The sequence below is a fragment of the Xiphophorus hellerii genome, chromosome 9 (assembly GCF_003331165.1).
Source record: "Xiphophorus hellerii strain 12219 chromosome 9, Xiphophorus_hellerii-4.1, whole genome shotgun sequence".
Taxonomy (NCBI): Eukaryota; Metazoa; Chordata; class Actinopteri; order Cyprinodontiformes; family Poeciliidae; genus Xiphophorus; species Xiphophorus hellerii.
In genome coordinates, this window is record NC_045680.1 from 1,561,007 (window position 1) to 1,584,833 (window position 23,827).

The 23,827-nt window shown below is 35.7% G+C and overlaps 1 protein-coding gene and 1 long non-coding RNA gene across 2 annotated transcripts in view; one reads left to right on the forward strand and one right to left on the reverse strand.

The window, feature by feature from the left end:
- The window catches only part of LOC116726366 (glypican-5-like), a 63,829-nt gene extending 40,306 nt beyond the window's left edge, over positions 1-23,523 (forward strand). Inside the window, exons 9-11 of the mRNA XM_032573066.1 lie at positions 3,375-3,516; positions 19,337-19,434; positions 20,868-23,523. Coding sequence (XP_032428957.1) covers positions 3,375-3,516; positions 19,337-19,434; positions 20,868-20,966 — 339 coding nt within the window. The 3' untranslated portion in view covers positions 20,967-23,523. The remainder of the gene's footprint in view (positions 1-3,374; positions 3,517-19,336; positions 19,435-20,867) is intronic.
- On the reverse strand, positions 1,186-9,688 carry LOC116726368 (uncharacterized). The gene is made up of 3 exons (XR_004340590.1): positions 9,678-9,688; positions 2,191-2,197; positions 1,186-1,331 (listed from the first exon to the last, which is right to left on the reverse strand). It is a non-coding gene; the product is annotated as an uncharacterized LOC116726368 (long non-coding RNA).
- Positions 23,524-23,827: the final 304 nt, after the last annotated feature.

Genomic DNA, 23,827 nt, shown 5'->3' on the forward strand with positions numbered 1-23,827 from the left:
ATTGTAAAAATTTAAAAAGCTTGAAAATATTACACTGAGTATTGATAATCTATATGATTTGTTTCACTTACTGAGTAAAATTTAATTGTCCGTAATGTTCTAATTTATTGAAAATATTGTGATGAATACTGTGATGCAACGCTCTTTTTCTGTCTTATTATGCAAAAACAAGAAAATATCTTGTTATTGTAATATAACGAAAGATTTCGTAAAGAAAATATCAAATTATTTGCGAATAATTGAACCACAGAACTTTGTTCTTAGTTTCCATACGTCAGTTTTTTTTTTTGGCTTTGTGTTAATAAAGAACATAAAGTTATAGTATAATAATAACACCTTTTACTATGTAAATTCTTAGATTAAGTTATTTTTCAGGGTTTAGAGAAATTTTAAACTGCTAAATAGCTAAATGCATATAATTTACATTTTGTCATCCTTTTTACTTTTTTGTTTCCTTAAAGCAAAACTGCCTAAATTCTGTTTAAATTTTACAATAGTAGCAACTCAGTTTAAATATTTAGCAATTTACTTTTGTGAAAAAAAAAACGCACAAAAAAAACATTGAAACTTAAAACAAGTCTTTTAAATCACGTGTAATAAAGTTAATGATTTTGTCTTCAGTTTGATTATGTGAAGCACAGAATGTGTGTCGTAGTTTCTGTGGTTGCACTGGTAAATAAACAGCTGGTGCAGCAACCGTAGAGCAGATGTTGTACACTGCAAAACATCTGAGCCACATGTAGTTGTCTTTAAGTCAAATAAATTGAACGAGTTTTAGATTTTGAACCTAAATGTGTGAGTTTGTGAAAGATAAACTTACAGCAGGAAGTTGTGTTAACTTTTTATTGATTTTTGTCAAACCTGTAAAAGTTGATTAAACTAGAGTTTTTAGCTTATCACTTAAACTGACAGGAGTGGGAACGATTTCCCAGAATGCTTAGCGGTATGTTTTTGTATCCTGAGATGGAAGTGCGTTACATTGGTCTGACTCTTGTGTTTTATTAAGGAAAATGTTTATTTTAATGTCCTGTTCACACTAAATGTTTTTGAGCCAAATTCATTGTGATGTTAAATAAAATTCATTATCAGATCAGAAATTTTGTTCATGCAATTTGAAACAAGAATTGAAATGATTCTAAAGTAAAATAAGTTGTTATTTTAACTTGATAATGTAAGTAAAAATAATTATTTGGTTTAAATTTAAGTAAAAACTCACAATCCAAGATTAATGAACTTAAAAAACAATGTTTTGGACAACTTGTCTGTTGTTGTTAAATCAGCTTCATGAACTTTAGTTTCTGAGTTAAAACCAAAACAGTTTTCTTGTTGTCCTTTTTCAAGGCAGCAGGTGGACTTTCATTTTCAAGTTAAACCGCCTTCAAATGTTTTACAGTGTATATTCATTTATTGTAGCCTCTGGACATTTTTGCTTGGGATTCCAATAAGAAGGGGATGATAGTCAAATCTGCCCTTTTTCCACATGACTAAGAGGACACTCGTGCTGGAGACGGGGTGTAATGTGTTCTTGGGGATTTTGGGATCTCATTGAGCGTAATGAAATAACGGTGAATCACTCCACACTCTGTCACTCCATCTCTGGGTTTTCCCTCGGATCTTGGCTCATGGTGTTTCCACAGATGCTTAACGCCTCTGTTTGCATCTCTTTTTATGTGTTCAGAAATAATAATGTTAAGTTCAGACCATAATAAGAGCTGGTTATACTTGTCCTGCTTCCAAAAAGAACTAAGACAAGTTTGAAACGTATATTTTACTGATGTGCTGAATTAAAAAGCATGTGCGCTACATTTATATTTTATATTTTACCCATCTCCACAGTGTTTTCTCCCAGGGCAGAGTTAACAGAAGCTGCTGTCTCCTAGTTTTATTCCTATTTATATTATTTTGCTCGATTTCACCAGTTTTATTGCACTGGTTTAATGTTAGTTAAAGACATTAATATTGGGTCATTTGCTCTTTTTATACCTCCCCTCTGTATAATTGTCATTGATCCATCAGAAATTTAGATGGTTCTTGCTATGTGTGGTTAAAAATCTAAAAATAATTACAGCTTTAGAAAAAGTTAAGAGCCCACTGCACATTGAAAACCTGCTGCTTATTCCACCAAATGTTATTTTCTGAACTCTTCCTGAGTTAAAACATTGGTACTGTTGTTTTTAAGTGAACATAAACTTGTTTTCTTTGCAGTATTTGTGCTCTGAAACCACAGCATCTCTTTAGTTATTTTGACCATTTCTCATTTTCTGCAAATAAATACAAAAGTTTTGCTTGGAATTTCGTGGACAAGTTGTCAGTAGTTCATACAATAAAAGAACAATATTCATTTTACTCAAACATATATTTATAAAAAGTAAAATCAGAGAAACTGATCATTTTAAGTGGTTTCTTAATTTTTTCCAGGCCTGTATATGCACTGGCATACATGCTTCTTTTGATTCTGGATAAATTACAGGTTAAATTTAGACCAAAGTTGCCAAAGGGTTTAAATCAACTAAATCATTAAATTCAGCAAAATGTGATCAAAATTTATCAATGGAGCTTTTTAGAGATTCTGAGACATTTAAAAATAGTGAAACACAGAGTCTCAGTCTGATGTTTAGTTTAAACGACAGTCATGTTTGTGACTCCGGTGAATTTGATGGGCAATAATATAAAACACTAATATAAAACATTAAGCATTACACATCGTCAACTTCCTAAAATAACAGAATAAACCATTTTTTGCCAAGATTTTTTTTTGCCTGAATATGTTTTGGTAAAAAATTACCTAGGCCTTTATTTTAATAAGCTAGTGATGCACAACTTTAGTATTTTAAGTGTGTTTCTCTTATCAAAGACATTGAGAATCATCTATTTCCTGTTTGTCTTGTTAATGACGGATAATTGAGGTGTTTCTTTTTCTTTTTGGAGAATTTTGTTTCTCCAGTAAACTTGTTCTCAACACCCAGCAAGAGTTTCAGTATCTTATTTCGCTCCCCAGCTTACAAACTTTTAAATGCGGAGCCGTTTGATGAAGTGCTAAGCTAGCAGGTTTACTCCATTTTAATATAGCTTGTTGATGCAATGCTGTTTCAGTTAATCATCAATGCAGAACATTAAGAAATGCCTCGGGGATTAGATTGAGACATTTAGAACATTTATAGTGTGAATTTAAAATATTTCAAAGCATTTTTCTATTACTAATCTTTGTTACTAGTAGCTACAGAAAATCTTAGCATTATATGAGATTCAATGCGAATCTAAGGCAGGATCAACATTTGAGGTCCTGTTTGAACTATAAATGTTTTTGCAGGCTTACTTCACCCAGGTGCTCTGCAGATTTGTAAATCAGATTTATTTAATTTCTACTTGCAAAGGAGCTGTTGGTGGATCTCGGCTGGGCAAGCAGAGAAAGAGGAAGAGGGGAGGCAGGGGACGGAGGGAGCGCCCTGACAGATGGAAGCGGTGGAAACGATTGTGATGATGAGGATGGCTGTGGAGCATCTGGTGAGGAGAGCGGTGAGTCACATGTGCAGACAAACATACAGACATGCATGTGGGAAGAGAGGAATAAACAATGGCAAACACGCGCCCACACAGGAACACCCCTGTGGACCCAGACGTGGTGCAAATACATTTCCTGTTCATGCACCACTCAAACACAGTCTATTCACATATACTTACATAATTAGCTCATTAATACACAGACATATGGTTCATTGGCCTGTAGATTTGAATATGCTGCAGCCTTTACATATTTTGTGCCAGCAGGGAAAATGCTCAGAGTTAGATTCGCTCCCGCTCCTTCACTTCCTCCATCTCTCTTTCTGCAGTTTATTTCTGTATGAGTTTGGATAAATGATGAACGAACAACCAGGTCGCCCCAGCGATACAAATGTAATAATAAACAGTGATTATTCATTTTCTTTTGGTTTATTCATGGTGTGTGAGCATATACATAAAACATGGATGTCATAGGGAGATCTGGAGATCCAGGGAACCCCTCTGAGCTTTGATGCAATTCCACAAAGGGAGCACAGCTAAAATCCTGGAATAATTTAAATGGTTGATGAGAAAATTATGCTCTGTATCAATGCTCAAATGTAATTTTTCACTTCTTGAACCCATATTCACATTAAAAATGAAACTGAGAGCAGAGCAGATTCAGAGTTTGTATTGGACTAATCAATAAAATGAATGTATTATTGATTAATTCAGCTTTTTGAAGGTATGAATTAAAGAAACTTGGCTATTTAGTTCAGGTGGTTTAGCAGTAAGTGAGGCCAGATGATCCTCAGGGATGTCATAAGAGGATCACGGTTTCCCCGCCGTTACCCTGCACCCTCCTGAACGGGAATGAATTATTCCAGATTCTGGACCGTTCAGGATCCTGTGGGTGATGAAGCAGAGGTTAAATTTAGAGAAGTCAAGGATAGAGACTGAACTGCGTCCAAAATAAGTGAAATATCTGAACAAAAATAATAACACTTCTGAAGACTGTGTTAAAAAGCTAAATCCTGCAGAATTTTTACATTCTCCTGAACAGAAACTGTAACCATTTCTCCACAGTGCTTGATATTTTAGAATAATGTTGTTCAAGAATTATGTGCTGTGGTCTTTATAGGGATGCCACAGCAGAAATTGATTATGTGGAAGTTTTTATATACTTATCATTTACTTTTACTTTTACTTTTCATGCTGGCAAATATTTTGGTAGGTAAGAAACTGAGTGGAAACTCTGCAAATGAGATGGATAAAGTCAGTGAAGAGGACACTAAAGTAATGCTGTCCTTTTTGTTATGAATAAAACTCAAATTAAATCAGTAAAATAAAAATAGAACTAACACATAAGTTCAAAACCAAAGCCATAAAAAAGGCATGGCAAACAACAGAAAATTCTTGATTTCGCAGCTTTAGAAATCAGAATGTTGTTAATTAAAAATTGCTGCAATTTTAATAACCCTTCAGAGAAATCAAGAAGAAAAATATTCGGGAAAGCAAGTTCACAGTTTGGTCGCTCTGATCTGCTGTGCAGCAAAGTCAGGAGACATAAAATGCATCGCTCTGGAGTTTAGAGGGGCCACATAAAAAGCTGCGGTGGGCCAGATTTGGCCCTCGGGCCTCGAGTTTGACATATACTCCCTGTTTGCAAAAAGGGCATTACTGCCACTTTCAGGAATACAAAGTGAAAGTTTCGTTATGGTACACAAACTTCTGCAGTTACTAGATGTAGTTAAATGAAAGGGTAGATTTTCTACTAATTTGCTGAATAACAGCATCTTGAGCATCTGGATAGAGGTGAAGTCACAGTGGTTTGTTACTCGGGTATTTGGAGAAAACCTTTCATGTCGCTTCATTATCCTAATAGCATCACTTGTTTATGTTTTCTGGAAGAGGTGGCACAACTGAATAGAACAGAAGTTTGATGGTCTGAGATCAAAAGCTGTATTTTGCTGCACCACCTAATTACCTGTGACCAGAGGCCTTGTCTTGCTCATTGTTACCACAACCTGCCGGTGTCCTTTCTGCTCCCTGAGGCAGCGTGTAACCGGGTTAAAGGTCACCGGTGCATTAATCATTCCTGCGATGTCCTTGTCGTTCCTGAATATCTTCTTGTGGAGCGGAGTAAACCTCGAGTGAAGCTTATTGCTCCTGCATGACTCTGCAGCGAGGGCCAGTGGTTTGCAGTTGCTGGGATGCAGACCGAAGCAAAGCAAGAGGATATTTTTTTTAGTGAGCTGGTGAAAAAAATGCAGAAGGCTATGATAACTGAATGTGTTTTCAGATTGGGCTGGGTTTTATTTTCAACATGACTGTATGTGCTGCCTTATTTATGTCTTAACAACATGTTTGAACTATGTGAGTTCATAATTTTGTGGTTTACAGTATTTCTGTGCCCATAAGGTGTTGACATTCTGTGGATGTATTAAATAATCTAAATCATGGTTATTTTACTGCTTGGATAGAAAAGTACAGCCTCTAAAATAGGGTTAGGGTGGAGTTGCGGTTATTCTGTTATTAGCTATGACTGATGTAATAAAACATAAAAATTTGTTGGCTTTTTAAATTTTTTTGTGCTATGCTTAGTAAATGTTGCATTTAATTTATTTAAAAAGTTACGTTTTAGAGTTGAAACCAGATTCATTCAAGGCTTCATTGTCCAACACATTTTAGATGTATTGTTATAATCACACAGTTCATGTTGCCCATTGTGAAAATTTGCTTTCATATGCGCAGCAGGATAATTTCTCAGCTATTCCCTTTTACAATAAATTCAGTTTAAAGCAGCTCTTCACAACTCATTTGCGTTTAAATGCTTGTTTTCCGACTGTGCACCCCGCCGTCGTTTAGCGGCTCTTAAAGTGAGGCATTTGTTGCTACATTTGTCAGAGATTTTCCACTGACCTTGTTGTGTCACATCTGTGGAAACTCATTCCTCTTGCTGAGATGGATCTGGTTCATTGGTTATTTGCAGGGGGAAATTGCTGGCGATGATTTACCGAGCTCGTGTCTGCATATTAGGATCACGTCTCTTGAACTTTTGTCAGTTCTTGAAGACAGAATCACAGTAAAGAGTGACAGAGAGGAATTTTCTCTATTTCTCCCTCCTTGGTGGCTATTTGCATATAAACAAGCTCCTTGTGCACTGAAAGTAAAGTGGTGACACGAGCTCCACTGGACCACGCAAATCACACTGATAAGCATGGACATGTTGTTTATTTTATTTACTTGGGTAGTTTATGTTTTTGCAGCACATTAAATCATAAGCTCCATGTTAATTTAAGAGAAAAAATGCAATATATATGTATATATGAAATGAATATATACGTATGTGCTTCTGGATTGTCATTTAATAGAAATAATTTACATGCAAACTTAAAAAATTTGAAAATCTTAAAAACGCAAACATCTATCTGTAAATCTGAATTGCCAAAATGTGAGAAGTTTTATTTTTTTTCAGTGAGGTAAAGCTCAGAAACAAAACTACCTGTATAAGAAACAAGAAAAATAAAACCCACAGATTGCTGATTGTGCGTTTGTGTCCAACTTTAGTTGTAATTGTATTTTTGTAGCGCTGAAACTGCAGTTTTTGAGTGTTATCTATTGTGTTTTATAGATTCTTGCCTTCACACCAGATTTGGATCACTCTACTATATCGAAAATCAGCAAGAAAATTGAAGTATCTTTGCAGGTTCTTGGCAAAATCTAATTGGGCACAGTGGACTACCAATTATGTGTAATAAAAACTGATACATCAAAACTTTTTAAGCATGCCTAAACCTGGTTTGAGATTTTGGAGATTTATTGCAGTGGTAGCATATTGAGGTACTGACAAATTTTGAGATCACAACGGCCTGCAAATCATTAAAACTTGCAAATACTTAAATCCTCCTGGGAAAAAAATCCTGTAACTGCCTATTTTAACAGTTCACACCCCAAATATGTCTTAATATGCATTAATGTTCACAGTGGAATTGATATATTGGCTAAAGTCTACAGTTTTCCTTATTATTGTTATGCTTTTCTTGCACTGGCTGCTTTTCAAACGCCAACCAATATTGTGTCAAGTAGCGTTGCGGGTTAGTATTTCAGCTTCCAAAGCTGCATTTTCTTTAAAATATTTTAGATAAATTCTACAAAGAAATGTGTGCATAGGAGTTATTTTACATAAAAAGTTTGGAGTTCAAGAGAAAAATCCATGAATAGGTGAATTTGTAAATACGGCCACCAGGTGGCGTGAGTAAAGATATATGCTGATATGTGTAACGAAGAAAAGATGGTGGTTGGTCTTTTTCTACACTTAACTTATAAGAAGTGAGTGTTAGTTGATTATTTTTCCTTTTTCAAATTTCTCGTTTGAAGACGGTTACCAAGTAAGATTTCTGTAATTTAGTGTGTTTATTATCATTGCTGTCTTTAAACACACAATGGTGAACTTTAGTTGTACTTTTTTTCCAAATTTCCAAAAATGTTAGATTTTTCTAATTTGAAATTAGGGAGCAGATCTTGGTAAATATTGTTTAAAGGTAAGAATCATTTTAAAAAATTAGATAGTTAAAATCTTAAACTATTTTTTGCTCTGGGATTTGGGGGCCATTAAAACTTAAATCATCTTGTGATCCTGGTTATTTATCTGTTAACATTTATTGATAATTTTGTGAACAAATATGTTTATCAGTTTTTGTCCAAGAACTTATCAAGATTAAACGTATTGATTTCTATTTTTCAAGCCATCCACTACAGCACTTCTCCACGCCATGTCCAAGCACAAACACGTCAACAATGTAAATGCGATGCTACATTATTGCCTCCTCTCCTTCCTCCTCAGTTTTTCTTCGTAACAAACGAAATCCTTAGACAGCGTAATTACTGAACTGCTACCTGTGATGCGGTGCTGTGACCTCCCTGAACTTTCCCCGAAACAGACCGAAAGCTGTGGGAAATATTCAGGAATGGATCATCTGATATCACATAGAAGAACTGAGTTCATATTTAAGAGTTGCATGCTCACCAAGGGCCGCTCGATCTCTGTAACCATGGTTACCAGGTGGTCCAACTTCCCACGGGTCCCTTCGGGATGGCAAGAGAGAAAGAAAGAGAAAGAGAAAGAAACTGAGAGAGAAAGAGTTACAAAGACAAAGGGACCAAGCAAAAAGTGGATTTTCTTTATTAGCAAATTGTCCATCCATCCCTCCATCCCTCCATCCATCCATCCATCCATCCATCCGTCAGTCCGTCCGTCCGTCCATCTGCGTTCTCTGTCTTTATAGAGTCGGTAAGAGCAATAAAAGTTTCCTGTGAGCGAATTTAAAACATTCTTAAAAGAACATTTCAATTGAATGATCTGAGCTGTAAAATAATGTTTTCTTTGGGAAAAAAACACTTAACAGACATGGAATACAAACTGTGTTTTATCGGTAAAACACACCTTTTCTGCTTCATTTGATTTGTTGGCAGTGGATATTTTTTGCCCAGAGCAGTGCTAATGACATAAACGCCTCACAAACTGATATCAGAAATAGCTTGTGGCATGGGCGATTGACATTTAGCAGTCATGAGCAATATTAGGTATAAATTATCCAGTCATAAAAATGTAAAGGGAGGTTCAGTGGACTGAGGTCAAAGGTGCTCGTACTCAGAGTTGTTTCCAATTCGCCTTTCACTTTCGTTTAAGATCATCCTACAATCACTGATGATGTTACTGCAGTTTAAGTACATTTTCCATGCGACTACAATGCTAGTGAAGTTGTTTTCTGCTCAAACCTCTAAGGCATAAAGTAGAAAAATCTTTTTAAGCTTTAAGATTTTTTATTATGAGTTGCAATCAAACTTTTTTTATTTTTGTACTGTAAACCCAATGAGTTTCTGCTAAGATAAGGCTTTCACCAAACTCTAAAAAACAAACCAATGTGTGCACTTTCTTCCAATTTTCGGATGACAAGTTCATTTCAATGAAGTGATATAGAGACTTAGAAGAACTTACCGCTTTTTTTTGATTCTCTGATTTGAACATATCAATACAGACAAATCTGACTCTGGGATTCTAAGGTTCTCCCAAAATAAATTTAAAATAGCATTAATTCAATGCTGTGTTATGAAAGATGTAATTAATATCTGTAGGCTCGGTTAAAATTTCTCTTTTCATAATTGTTTTTATCTCTTTTTTTTGGCTCAGTAACGCACTTTCAATGCTAACTCTGGCTGGTTCAAATAAATAAACACAATACAAAAAAAATAAAGGGCAAGCATGAGGAGAAACAGGAGGTAACAGGCTGCAGAAGGAAAGAAAATCAATCATAGATGACATGCTAAACGTGCATTCGTTCAGCATGAGGCTGTGGCTAATAAGCGGTGGAGTTAAATGGTAGATCCTCAGGGAAGATGCTGCTCATTAAAGTAATAAATATTCACTTTCCTCTTACTCATCAGAAGAGAATAGTGATTGTTTTGCTCCACACACCCACAGAGATAAAAGCGGTGAACTTTACATGATGTGTTTCATATTGCACAATACGCCTCCTGTCAGCCGCGCTTCCTGCGCCTGCCTGACTTATACACCATTCTTCTGCACACCTGAGTGAGTTTGTTCAGGCAGACCTCCTTAGACATCATCAGTTTATTAGCGGCCCTCACTGCTGGAAGCTGTTATTCAGCCTCTTGACCTTTTCAGAAAGCATGCTGCCCTTGCTTTGTCTAGCTGCAACCTCCAACAACACTTTCCCCGGCTGGGTTTGTTGTACGGCCTTCAAGGAGCGACGCGACTCTGTTCTTTTCATCCACCTCTGATCAATCCGAGTCCCTTGCAGGCTTTAAGCCTAAGACTTCATCTCATTTTTCTTTTCTTTTAGAGGTTTTATGATTCTACTGGAGGCGGCGATTAACCTCCAAGAATGCGACCTTGGGAAAACAGAGCAAAACAAAGCAGCACAAGGTGCTATTTATTTGAAAAGTGATCCTGCGATGCAGTGCTTCAGTTCTTGTGCTGCTAAATGAGAAATAGAGTTACTAAATCTCTGTATGTTGTCTCAAGTCTTTAAGATTATTTCAGTGCACATTTTAAAAGCTATCGATGGGACTGGAAGTCATACATTCCTAGAAATAATCTTTCGACTAGGAAAAATGTTACAAGGATTTATAATTCTCTATGAATTTGTTGATATTGAAAAAACGTATACCCTGCAAAAACACAAAATCCTACCCAGTATTTTTGGTCTAGTTTCTAGTGCAGATATCTTAGTACACTTGAAGTAAAACAAACTAACTTAAAAGTAATATTTCAGCAAGATGTAAGAGACTTGTTTCAAGTAAATAATTCCTTAATATTGATGACACATGGGAAAAATGTTGTGTTATATGTCAGGGGTGTGAAACTCATTTTCATTTTTGGCCAAATCAAAATGATAAAATCTCCTAAAGGGCCAGTTGAGCCTGAATGTATTGATAAAACCTGTTGCCAACTGTTAAAATATAAATGAATTCTTAAAATTTAATAATATATTGAAAATTATTTCAGTCCCTCCAAGATTTTGTGATTTTTTTTTTACAATTAAAACTAAAGTGTTTGTGGTACTAGTTTGGAAATATTTGCGCTTATTCGTGACGGTAAATGTGACTTTTTATGACTAGCTGTGTAGATCATGAACTATAATCTGACATCAGTTAAGGCTGAGGCAGCTGTTTAGTACAAGTAAGAAATAATTTGATAATTTTTGAGAAAAATCTGCAATAAATTCCCAATTCTTAGCGCAAAAAGAGCAGGGATTTGTCGATTTTGTGTGAATTTCCACAGTACTTCTCAAGAATGTGGAGGGACTGGTTGATATAATTTGTCAGTAAACAGATAAAAACTGCATTAATGTGATTGATAACATAATATTTAAACACACTTAGTGTTTAGTCTAGAACAGGGGAGCCCAAACTTTTAGAGACTAAGATCTACTTTTTCTGTCACCAGCCAGCTGAGATCTACCACATCAACATGAAGATATAAAAATTGTAAATTAAACTCTATCGACTTACTTTATATGCAAATATGCATCAGTTATAGCAGAAATATTAAAGTGATAGAAAACCCAATGCAGTTTCTTCCTCAGTGAGATTCTGACACTGGGACACCAAAACAGAACTTCTTAGTCAGATTCTGGTTTCAATTTAGAAATTTATCACAAATCCTTGGTACATAGAGACATCCAGAATATTTACATTTATTACAATTACTGATGTTCTGTCTCATTATTCTGCTCATTTTCAGAACAATAGCCACATCCGAAGTAGATTTGTCATTTTATTATCCAGAGCTTACACCAACATTTTGGTAGCTTTTGGATTTCTTTATTTTCCAAAACATTTTAAAAGTATTTGAGATGACAGCATTTTTTTTTCTAATCATGAACTTCACCCTTACATTTCTACTTCACATGAGAAGCACACATAAAATACTTACTGTAGCGATCACCTTGTCAGTTAAATCAAAAATGATCACAGCAGGTAATCCACCAGGAAATTTAAGACAGACAAGTTTATAGAGAATAGAGTCAGATTTCTTTCTTCTGACCTTTATGTCTCTTTCCACAGTCTTGTCAATATACTGGAATTGCAGTGAGGAAAAATGCTTTTCAAATATACATAACTATGTTTTGTCTCAACACATACTGTCTGGTAATATTAAACCTCAAGATGTCATTTTTATAACATCCAGCTCGTCAAAGTAAAGCCTAAGAAATTTGTTGTGGTTCATTAAACGCATTAAATAAGCAGTATGTTTCATATTTGTAGTTGTTTTGGAGCTGTTTAAGGTCATGTATTAATCATTTTTTCCAAGAAGCCTTTTTTGCATTAGTCATAGGCTCTTGCACAGCATGAAATTGATAATAGCAAGTTTCCCACTTGAGAGTCTAGAGTCTCTTTTATGATTTTGTTTTTTACAGAGGCTCATCATAGATTAAAAAAGTGTTAGAGCTACTGAGCATTAGATGGGTTGACAGGATGGAAGCAACTAATGAGAAGTCATTACTCAAAATTGATTATGAAGTCCAAAAATATTTCTTTTCAACAAATCACTTGTTACTTCGATGTTACATTGAGGTTTGTCTTACTCTCTGACATATTTGTAAGAAACCGAAGTTAGTAAAACTCAAAGGATGCTTTATTTTTCATCTTTTTTTGAGATACAAATCAAACCTTGGTGAAACATTACTAGTTCTGTTGTAATCATTTTGGGGTGGAGGATTAGCAGTAGCACAGTTTAATTCTGAAACACATACTGGCTATTCCCTAACTTGCTTCTACATATCTAGTTTTCCTTAACATCATTTTCACAGTACATATTGGCTAAACAACTTTGGTTATTCAACACTTTCTGTCACAGCTCCACTTTTAGACATTTTAATTCTTGCTCTTACTTTGAAAAGCTAAGAAGCGTAGTTATTTTTCTTTACGCTTTTTCCGAATTACTGAATTTTTTGGACCATTTTTGAAAAATAGGTAAGAGAAATTGGTATCTGTGTCATTATTTACACATTACAGACAAAAAAATTATATACGGACCACCATAAGAAATAAAGTATGTATTAAAAAAAGTTTTATAAGCTTTATTTATAGTAAATATTACATCAATAACCTTTTTTGTGGGGATTTGAGTTTTTCTGTGTTTATTTGAGGTCTTTGTGTCCATTGAGTCTCCATGTTGTCCTGTCTAACCCTTGATTGTTCCCAGGCGTCTCGTTCCCTGATTATCCTCTGTGTTTTTATACCCACCTGTGTTTCTTGTTCTTGTCGTAGCTGTCCTGTCTTACTGGCCGATGCTTTAGTTTCCAGTTTGCTACCAGTTATTGAGCCTTAGCCTTCTGCTCTCGCTGTGATGCCTGGATTGTTGGACTTTGTATTTTTTGGTATTGACATTAAAATGATCATTTCATTCCCTAAACCTGCGTCTGCTGCGTCTGTCTCACCACCTTCATCAAATTTCATGACATTTTTCCTCTGAATTAATAGATTTTACATAAATATCAGTGACGTGTGGTGAGGTTTGTAGCTGGTGAGGCACTGATTTAATCATAATCCTATTTACAAATATAGACCCCCTGCATGTTATTGTTTACATAAGGAAATTTCACGCTTGCGGACAACGCTGGAGGGCAATAAGACTATTCTTTAACATGCCATGCATAACCGCGCTGCCGCCGTAGAATAATTCTGTTTATTCAATCAAACTTGGACATGTAGATATTATTAATTTTGCGTTGTGCTCCACAGCAAAGGGAAAAACCGTAAAAGTGCAACTCAAAACCACTTCTTTCTCGCTCTCTGTATCAGCGCAGCTACGCAGAGACTAGTTGCCGTAGCAACTGACAACAATGCCACAAAAAAAAAAACCACTCAAATATTTTTCACACAAAAGCATTCAGTCTGTTGCAGTAGTATGGTTTTAGGCTTAGTGTTCATTTTGTGATTATTAATAAGTGATTGCTGTGGTCAGAGGAGAAAACTATAAATAAATCGCTCTGCCTCCCCTGACCGCACGTCACTCATAAATATATATTTTAAAGGCATAAAGCAGTAACATTAATGTGAGGCCTTTACAAGAATGGCTACAAATGGAAATACCAGTATATTTATTAGTTTGTCTTTGTCGCTCTGTGGCTCATTTGGTTGAGATATGTTCATAATTCTTCTGTTTATCTCTGATATTGCCACCAACTATTTATTACAGCTCTTTTAATAAGTGCAAACATTTAACATCTGGAAGAAGTCTACTTATTTAGTTCAGGATTTAGTCACATAACCCATTTTTACTATAAATTTAATTAAATATTTTGAGTCTGATATGTACAAAGCATCGTTTTGTGTGTGTGCGGGCGTAGGCGTGTGTGTGTTGTGTGTGTGGGTGTGGGGGTGTGTGTGAGAGAGAGTGTCGCCTCCCTGGAGAACTGAGGCTGAAGTAATGAAATGCTCATTACTGATTCAGCTGGAAACTCTGGGGATACATTTACACACCTACACACACCCACACACCAGCCCAGACTGTTCAAGGTCACCTCCCAACATTTGTGTGTGTTTGTGTGTGTTGAGAGGCTGAAGCATTTGTCCTAACTAGAGCCTAAAATGACAGTCGTGTACAGTGTACCTCAGTTAATGTCAGACACCTTTATTAATGATTTTTTGTCGCGTATACACACGCGCACAGACATACATATTCACTACTGTCAACATGACAAAAATAGATTTTGTTTATAAAGAACAGCATTTCCAAAATGTTGCTCTTGACTTTGTTTTCTCGTTTTTAATCAAAGTATAACATCATTATTTGAAATGCTAATTACTAAGAAATTTGCCGAGCTGAATCCTTGTCCACATGTTTTATAAGTCAAACTTTTGTTTCCTGTTTTCATCTTCCTAAACACAACAAATCACCTAATACACCAGGCAGTACAGAATGAGAATAGGAGTTTTTATATTTTTTGCATATATACACACAACATTTAAGATATGTATACTGCAGTATTTTTTTTTTATTTGTATTTATTTTTTTGCTAGATGTAATAGATGTAATATACTTATGTTAAATGTTTGGGTCTGATATTAAAATCTGTATCGGTCCAGATAATTAAAATAATAAATCTAGATCGTGTATTGTGACAATGAGCCTGATCCATCAGAGCAGATCTATTCAGTCTAATTCTATGCTTTGTTCTGATCGACATTATGCTCTCTTATTTATTTTACATTACCTTTAGAGTTCCTAATTGCACTTTCTAAACCATTTGAAAGGAGGTTTGTTGCAGTTTATTTCTTACTTGTTTGACCAATCAACCTTTTGTTTTTGTCAGTTTTGGTTTCTTTATTATTTATTTTACATTGTACTCCTAATTGCACTGACTGAACAAATTAAAACTGCATTGATTTTACATGTTTCACCAAGCTTGTGAAGTTATTTGTTTTTACGTTATCAAATAAATTTTCAATTAGGTACATTTATATTTATGTCTGTGTTTCAAAAGAAGAAACATTTTAGGTAAATTCATCTGTTTTTCTGCATTGGATCAATATCGGCCGATACTAAACCTCAGATATCTGTATCGGTATCAGAAGTGAAAAAGTGGATTGGTGTCCCATCTTATTAGAAAATAAAACAGCCTCTTTTTTCCAGGTACATCCAGAACAAGTCATTATACCATTAAGTTGAAAGTAGTTAGGCTTTGTTCAGTATTCACATATGTTTAAAGCGCTACTGTAAGACTACAGAATAATAACTTTGGTAATTAATATGTGTGGTGGTGTGTGCATTGGCAGGGCGTGAGCAAGAGAAGCAGCAATCCAGTAAACATTTGGCAGCCAGTTTATGTCCTCTGGGTCACCACAGCTATGATTTATGATCCTCCTTCTCCTGAGTAAAACTGTCGCTGCCACCCATGAATGAACACTTTGCTCCAAATCCTGCTCAATTTTCACATTATTATTTTTTATAAGTATTTGAGCTTCAGTCCACTCTTGAAACAGACATATATAGTTATATATCTGCTTGGAGATTGGAGAGTGATGGATCACTGTCTGTTTGCTTTTTCTAGCTGCTCCTTCAAAATCCTCACAGAAAGCGGCTATCATTTGTGTCAGTCCTTGTAAAGTGTCAGCTCAGCTCCTGTGGGGATGCAAACCGTGCATGAGTGGAGCGGTTGTGCTGCTCACATTCTGCATGACATGAACAATGCTGAAACCTTTGTGTTATCTGTTATAGCCCTGACCTGGATATAAGCTGCCCAGCACTTCAGTTCACTGACAGGGTCCTTCAAATGTCACTCTTGAGTTCTTATTATTGCTCTCCCTTCAACAGATGCTCACACCTTCACATGTGATTCATTGCAGTAAAGGTTATAGTACGCCATGAATGGATTCAGTGACATTCTTCATCACCTGCCTCCACTTTCTGTGTCTATGTGTGCATATTTTTAGTCTATATGCTGTAGGTCATCTATTCTGCTTTGTTGCTTAGAAACAAACCTCCCAATTTTAATATTAGAGAAAGGTTTGTGACATCCGAAATTCTTTTTATCTGATATTCAAATTTAAAAAACAACTTTCTTCTGTTTTGCACGAAATGTTTCTTTGCTTATTTTTTGTTTTGTTTTGTTTTCATTAAAGAAAATTTGTCATGGGGAAGTGCAGCTGCTATGCGCTTCTTATCAACCCATTTGTATCAAAGATTGTACCAGATATCTGCAGGAAACAATCCAGGCTTTCTTCAGACATATTTAGCTGGAGAAAAGGGGACACATCTCCATATTGCACCCATTATCATCTTTCTGGTACCTGCAAGACCAAAGCATATTTAAAACTGATGAGAACAACGAAGAAAAAGTGAAAGCAGCTACTCATAGGCAGTGTTGTAGTCAAGACCACCTAACCCGAAACCAAGACAAGACCAAGACCAGAGTGTATCGAGATTGAGACAAGACCAAGACTTTTAGGGTCCAAGACCAAGACCAGCGCCCCGCGCTACATGACACAATAAAATGTGAAATATGATCAAAATTACCGATCAAATTGATTTGAAAGATTCACATTCCCATAAAAACACCTACAGTAGATATTAAATACTTAGAGTTGAAATACATCTAACCAATATTAAAAGCAGAACAAATCCTTTGTTCTGCTTATCTAAAAAGATAACGCCCTGGGCATTTGCCCAGATCATTCATGTCAGAAACCACCACTGTCTGCACCATTAAACATAGCAATGACCAATGGTGTGTGGTGAGGTTCATAGCTGGCGAGGCACTGATTTACCCATAATCATATTTACAAATATAGACCCCCTGCATGTTATTGTTTACATTAGGAAATTTTGCGCAATAGCAATATAAATTATTTTGTCATTATATGTTATTTTTACATGGCTGCACGTTACTGCAAATGAGGCAAAGCCCTGACAGCAAACAACGCTCAACTATGAACACTGACCAAAGAGCAACAAGCAAGAAGTAACCAAGCACAAGGCGCTCACCATGACTGACACCCTCTCTCCCACTGCATGAAGCCAGGCAGCACAATGCTGTAATTGTGCATGTTGCCAGATCTCAAAGTTTCTCAATTTTTTTTGTGTGCAAATTTTCGACCTTCGGAGCTCTGAAATTTTCGCCAACAAATTTTCTTTGAGAATTATCTCTGCAATTTTCTAATTGGAAATTACTTAGTTTCAAAAGTTGCACATTTTTGACTTTTGAAAGTTCAGGAAATTTCTTCTGAGGTTATTTTAAAGATTTCTGAAGTTTTTTTCTGGCAGAGTTTTTGACTTTTTGATTTTTAGAAACTTTCTTAGATTAATCTCAGAATTTTAGAGTTTTGGCAGAAATATGCTCTTCCAGCTGTTTTCTTTACAATGGCCCTAACATGCCATCATAATTTTGGTATCATTTAATATTATAAGACATAATATTTGCCAGAGTGACTGTAAATACATAAGCCCCCTCCCTCAAGCCTTTGCGACTAAAACTGGCTCTTTGTCCATTGTGCAGTGATACAATGTGTATTGTTACAGACAGAATCAGGTTTCTCCCCGAGCAGGTGTGTGCTCGCCTGTGTATGTCACCAAGATATTAGGAAGAAAGAGGCAGCCTGCTGTGTGAGTGTATTTTGGACAGCGCAGGTGAACACAGGAATGCCGCTGCGTGAATGTGTGTGGGTGTGTCTTGAGCTCTCTTTTCCAGCAGCACCGTTGTTTTCTCTCCCGCTGTAATCAAGCCATTTATCTGAGTTTCTCCCAGAAGGGACATGGACCACTGCCAACACACACATTCATTTTAAAAAAGTAGCTGTTTCACTTTAGCTGCATACCAGGTAAATGAAGCAACATTCTGAACATCTGTGTGTGTGTGTGTGTGTTTATGTATCTAATGTGAGAGGCTGCGCTCCATCAGCCTGTGGGTGTTTTGGGTGAAATCCATAAATCCTTCATGTTTTAGCAGCAACAAAACAACTTTCAGTTGTGTAAGATTTTTTGTGCAATCAGAAAACTAGAAACAGAAATAGAAAACATTTTCACAAATCAGGATTTGTTTTTTACAGCAGCAGATGTTCTTTACTTGATTTGTTTTAGCTCCATAAAATGATAGTGCCATAGACTCTGCAGAGGTAAAGACACATGGCGGTAATTATCTTGTTTTGTCGAGATTTACTGAAAAAAATATTTGTTGGATTCAGTGTTACCTGTTTAAATGCATCTAGCTGTGCTGAAGCATAAAGTGATTTAGTGGTGAAGCTGTGTAAAATTTACAATCATTATTTTTTTACTTTTGTTTCTGTCAAAGCTAATCTAAGATGAAAGTTGAAAGTTACATTTCATGTTGGGTTTTTCCAACTTCCTCCATTCCTGATTTTTTTCTTAATTTTTTTTTTGGCTGTTACTGACCAGTGTTTAATTTCATGTATGATGTCCTGGTTAGGAAACGTTGCTGTTTTATTGCCGTTAACTATCTCAGTTAGAACTGTGTTCTGTTACCATAGCAACCTTATAAAGAAAGTTACCAAAATAAAAGCATAGAACTTTAACAGCAGTTACACTAAACAAAAGTAACTACAGTCATCAGTTGGCCTTTACATAAGCAGACAGTAGTTGGTCCTTTGTTCTTTTTTTGCTACTAGATTATTTTCTGACTGAATTTTATTTTGTCTCATTTCCTCACATTGAACTTGTTTCAAAACGCGAGAACACGACTTTCTGTTTTGTAAGTGTTCCCAGTGCTGGGTCAGGGAGTATCCAAAGTATACAAAAGAAAAAAAACGTGATTTTTTGGGGGTTTTACTACAGTCTATATAATGACTTTTAAAATATTTTTACATTCAGGTGACGATTCTTCAAGCGGTCGTAGTCCAGAAACAAAAGACGCGCCTTCTGTCGCTCCTCGTCGCCCAGTTCCTCCAGTTCAAAATTCACCTCCCCAGGTAAAAAAATACTTTTTTTTCAGACTTCTTACAGATCAAGTTACTGAAAGGACAACATTTCTGAAATCCATCCTCACACTTTGGATCATGTTCACTTTTTACTTTGGTTCAAGTAATGCAACACTTGGAAATGTTTTAGAAAGATGTTCTTCTTGACTTTTGCCATCGTTTTTTGGATCTCATAAGAGATATCTTTGGTTTAACATTACTGAAGTCCTTAAATATCGGTTTTTCCAACAGTTTACATATTGTTTTAATCACTCAACTGCAACAGAGATTTAAAGTTTTATTTTTCTCACATATGTGGCTCAAACGGATCCTTGTACAATCTGATAATGACATAGAATAACAGATGAAAGTCAGATTATCTTGTAAGTGAAACATTTTGCACCCTTTTCTACATAGTGCTGAAGAAAACCACAAAAATGTAGTTTCAGTTCAAACATTCCCAAAAAACAGCCCTTGAGGATTAAGGCTTACAGTGGATGAAAACCCAATGTTCAGCTTCTTAGAAAACTGGAATATTATAGTATAAGACCAAAAAGTAAGAATGCTGTAGGAAAGCAGAACCTATAATTGGAATGTTGAGTGGAAGGAAAAACAACCTTGAGAGGATTGTGAAGCAAATACTGCTTTGGGGGAGATTTAGTAAGCCACCACACCTACAAAAGTTCAAAATATTACCTTATTTAGGTAATATTTTTTTAATTGAAGCCGCTCCTGAACCAGAGACAATGAAAGAATCTGGTTTTTGGGACTAAAGAAGATGAGGGAAGTAAACTGTTCAGTGGCCCAAAAGTCCTTATTAAACATAAAGAGAAAGATGAGTCACCATTTCCATCACATTCAAATATTTATTTATTATTCATTTATTTCAAACATGTTTTTGAAAACATGAAAACAAGCAATCGGTAGGACAGAGAAAACATACAGAACCAAGAACAAAATAATTAGCTGTAATGGGAAGAAGTGAACACTTATTTAATCCTTATTTAATCCTCAGTTTAATAAAACATATTACTTACTGACTCAATAAATAATTCAAAAATTTGTAATTAAAACCATCTTATAATATTCATGCCTGTTCAATATACTGAGCTAAAGAGCCAACAAATAAATTATATTACTCAGACAAAATGGCTACAAACTAACTCTCAAAACAAGACAAGAAAATCTACGGATAATAACAATAATAATAATAATAATAATAATAATAATAATAATAATGACGGACATACAGCATCAGAATAATTACCAACTCCTTGCCAATGTACACCTATAAATTAGTCTTAATCTGTGTTATATAACTAATAATCTACTGATAATGGTAATAGTAACCCAGATTTATTGAAATTTATTGAGATGTATCTTTAAATGTTATTGCATGACATTATTCCACCTTACTTGTGTTTTTATTTATTTATTTTTTTCAGGTGGCTGTTCACGGCTCAGCCCATTCGACGACCTTTGAACCCCTGACTGGGTTAATTATTCCTCTGCTCCTAATGCTGTCGCCATGGGAACCCCGCTGACAACGAAGCGAGTGAGAAGGCTGAAGGAGAACCGCATGTTGCCATGTTGCCATGTTGCCATGTTGCCATGTTGGAGACGTAACGGTTCAGCCGAACTGTTCTGATTGGTGGAACAAGCTGCTGGTGCAAAGAACACCTTTTTTTACTATTACCTGTAACTGACCTACCTAATGGTGATAGGATAGTTCGCACAGCATTACTGACGTTTTTTTTTTGTTTTTTGGAGAAAATGTAAATACAAGTATATATAAATTATATATTTATATTGAGAGGTTCAATAGATAATAGCCTGATGTGTACATTGAGTTTATTGTGGAACAAAACGGTAAAATACTTGGATGGTAATGGGTTTTCTTATTTCAATATGGTCAAGAAATTAATTTATATTTACCTTTTTGTTACCACACCACTACAGCAAAACTCCTGCAAACATGTAATATTTGTCAAAATGAGGATGGAGCATGCAGGAAGGTTCTTTCTTAAAAGGATAAACAAACTTATCTGGTGTTTATCTCATTATCTCCATGGGAAGACTTTGATAATCTGACTCCAAAAGGTATCATTTTGGATATTTTGTCATCACGCCCTGCAATGTTTGGATTTCTTAAACCAATAAGAAACATCCTCAGCCGTGCTTAGCCCAGGTTTTTTGTTGACTAATTGAGGCATTTGGTGACGTTGTAATTTTACTTGTTAATTTGGTCAGATACACAATTAGCAATGTGGCGGTTTTGCAAAATACAGATGAAAAATCACCACATTCTATTGCAGAAGATTTTTATCATGACTTTTATTGAAATTCTCTTGTTTCTATTAAGCAAATTTATTTCCGTAATTCCAGTTTGCGACAATATGGTTGAAAACGCAGCTAGCTGGCCCAGTGAGGCAAATTTTAAAGTTCATTGGTTGAAAAACATTTCCACTGCCATGAGCCTCTTGCATGTTACAGTTTACGTCCCCAAATTTCGCGCATGCGCACAAGGCTGCAAGGCAAGAAGATGATTCTTTTACTTGCTATCCATAGCTGCGTTGCAGCGGTAGAATGACTCCGTTACCAAAATGAAACCCGGGGTATTAATTTACTGCTGTATGCCACAGCAAAGGGAAAAATAATGCTGAAAAACCGTGGAAAAACAACTCAAAACCACTTTTTTTTGCTCTTTGTGTTAGCTACGCTATCCACGGACTCGTTGCCATACCAACTGACGACGACCCTATACATTTAGGTTTCAACACCAACAGAGACTGAAACATTTCCCACACAAAGAACAGAACATTCAGTCCGTTACAGTTGCATATTTTTAGGCTTGATATTTATTTTGCAATTATTAATAAGTGATCGCTGTGGTAGATTAGCTACTGCTGCTATTAGGAAACCTAACGCAGCGGTTTTTGATTAGCTAATTTAAACACCTGCTCTACTGATGATCTGTCAGAGATGGTGTTGAAGTCGCTTTTTAAAACTTTTTAACTGAACCGAAAACACAGAGAATTCCACAGCACATCTGCATGTTACGGTTGTCATAGTCAAGCTAGCATAACTGAACTACTTCCCTCTCCCTCACTATTTTTTCTATTTAAAACTTTCTCCTGACCTTGTTATTCAGTTGTCATACGTGTACAATTAAGTTTTAGCACGTTATACTGGTAACAGCTAAAAACAATGCTAGCCATCGTCAGCCAGCAGCTTTTTCCCCTCCAACAGGGAGATGGGGCGGGTTCTTGCGCTGCAACGGGTCCATATTGTCTATTTAACTGTTTCTAATCTAATCTGCTTGGGCAGATTAGATTTCCCCTGGCAATATATGTAGAGACTGAAATCTGATTGGATGAAACGTCAATAGTCCACACAGACATGTATGGGAAGCAATACCGCCAAAAGAAATGCTACAGAAAAAGAGAATAGACTTTTGGAAGTAAATTAATACAATTTAATTGAGCAAACATTATAATTTAGGTTGTAGATATTCTGAAAGTGTTTGGGCCAGTAGAGAAAGCCTAGCGCTGGATTTGAGCATATTGTATTCACCAAAATACGTGCGGTTATTTCACTTGATACACTTTACTTATGATTTATCTGCCAAATGAAACATCGTCAGAACAAATATCAGGCTGTGAACGCTCTCCCAACATTCTCAGTTTGAGTGTAAAAAGTTACATGTGCACAGGAGTGTTGTATTTAGATTGTGGTAAAAAAAAAAAAAGGCTTCACCAAGTTCATATTTGCAAGGTTATGTTTGAATATAAAAGATTTATTTTAATATACAGTATTTTTAGGCATATGAAGCACTTTTGTATCATTAGGTTGATGAAATGATGAATATTTCTAGATTTTATGTGTAATAATTGATTGTAAGTAAGTGATAGTAAAACAAAGTATTTTGTAACAAGTTACTACTTTATGACAGATATTAGTAATTCTGCAAAAGTTGGAGCAACACCACTCATATTCAGTTGCACAGAAATGACTTTCTGTTGTTCTACAACAGCAAAGTGCTGGGCTTACGCTGAGCTATGTCATCGTAAAAAAGTAAAATAAATAAATTACTACATCCAAGTGTGCGAGCTCTTCTAGTTCAGTCATGTTTGTGATTTTCTGTTCCAGGAAGCAGGCGCGAGCAACCTGCTAGCTCTCTCACGTCTTTCTGAAAACCACGACGGCGATGAAAACTTAACCAGTGACCAAAATGTGATTCCTGCTGCTGCACCAGACAGAGTCCTGCTGCCGTTCCACTGGTCATCATTTTACATGAGCCTTATTATTAAACCTGTTTCCAAATACGAACTAGAGCTTTGTCTTGAATAAACTGTGTGCAGTTGATCAAACTTGGAAGGATAAATAAAAGGTGGAAAAACTCCTA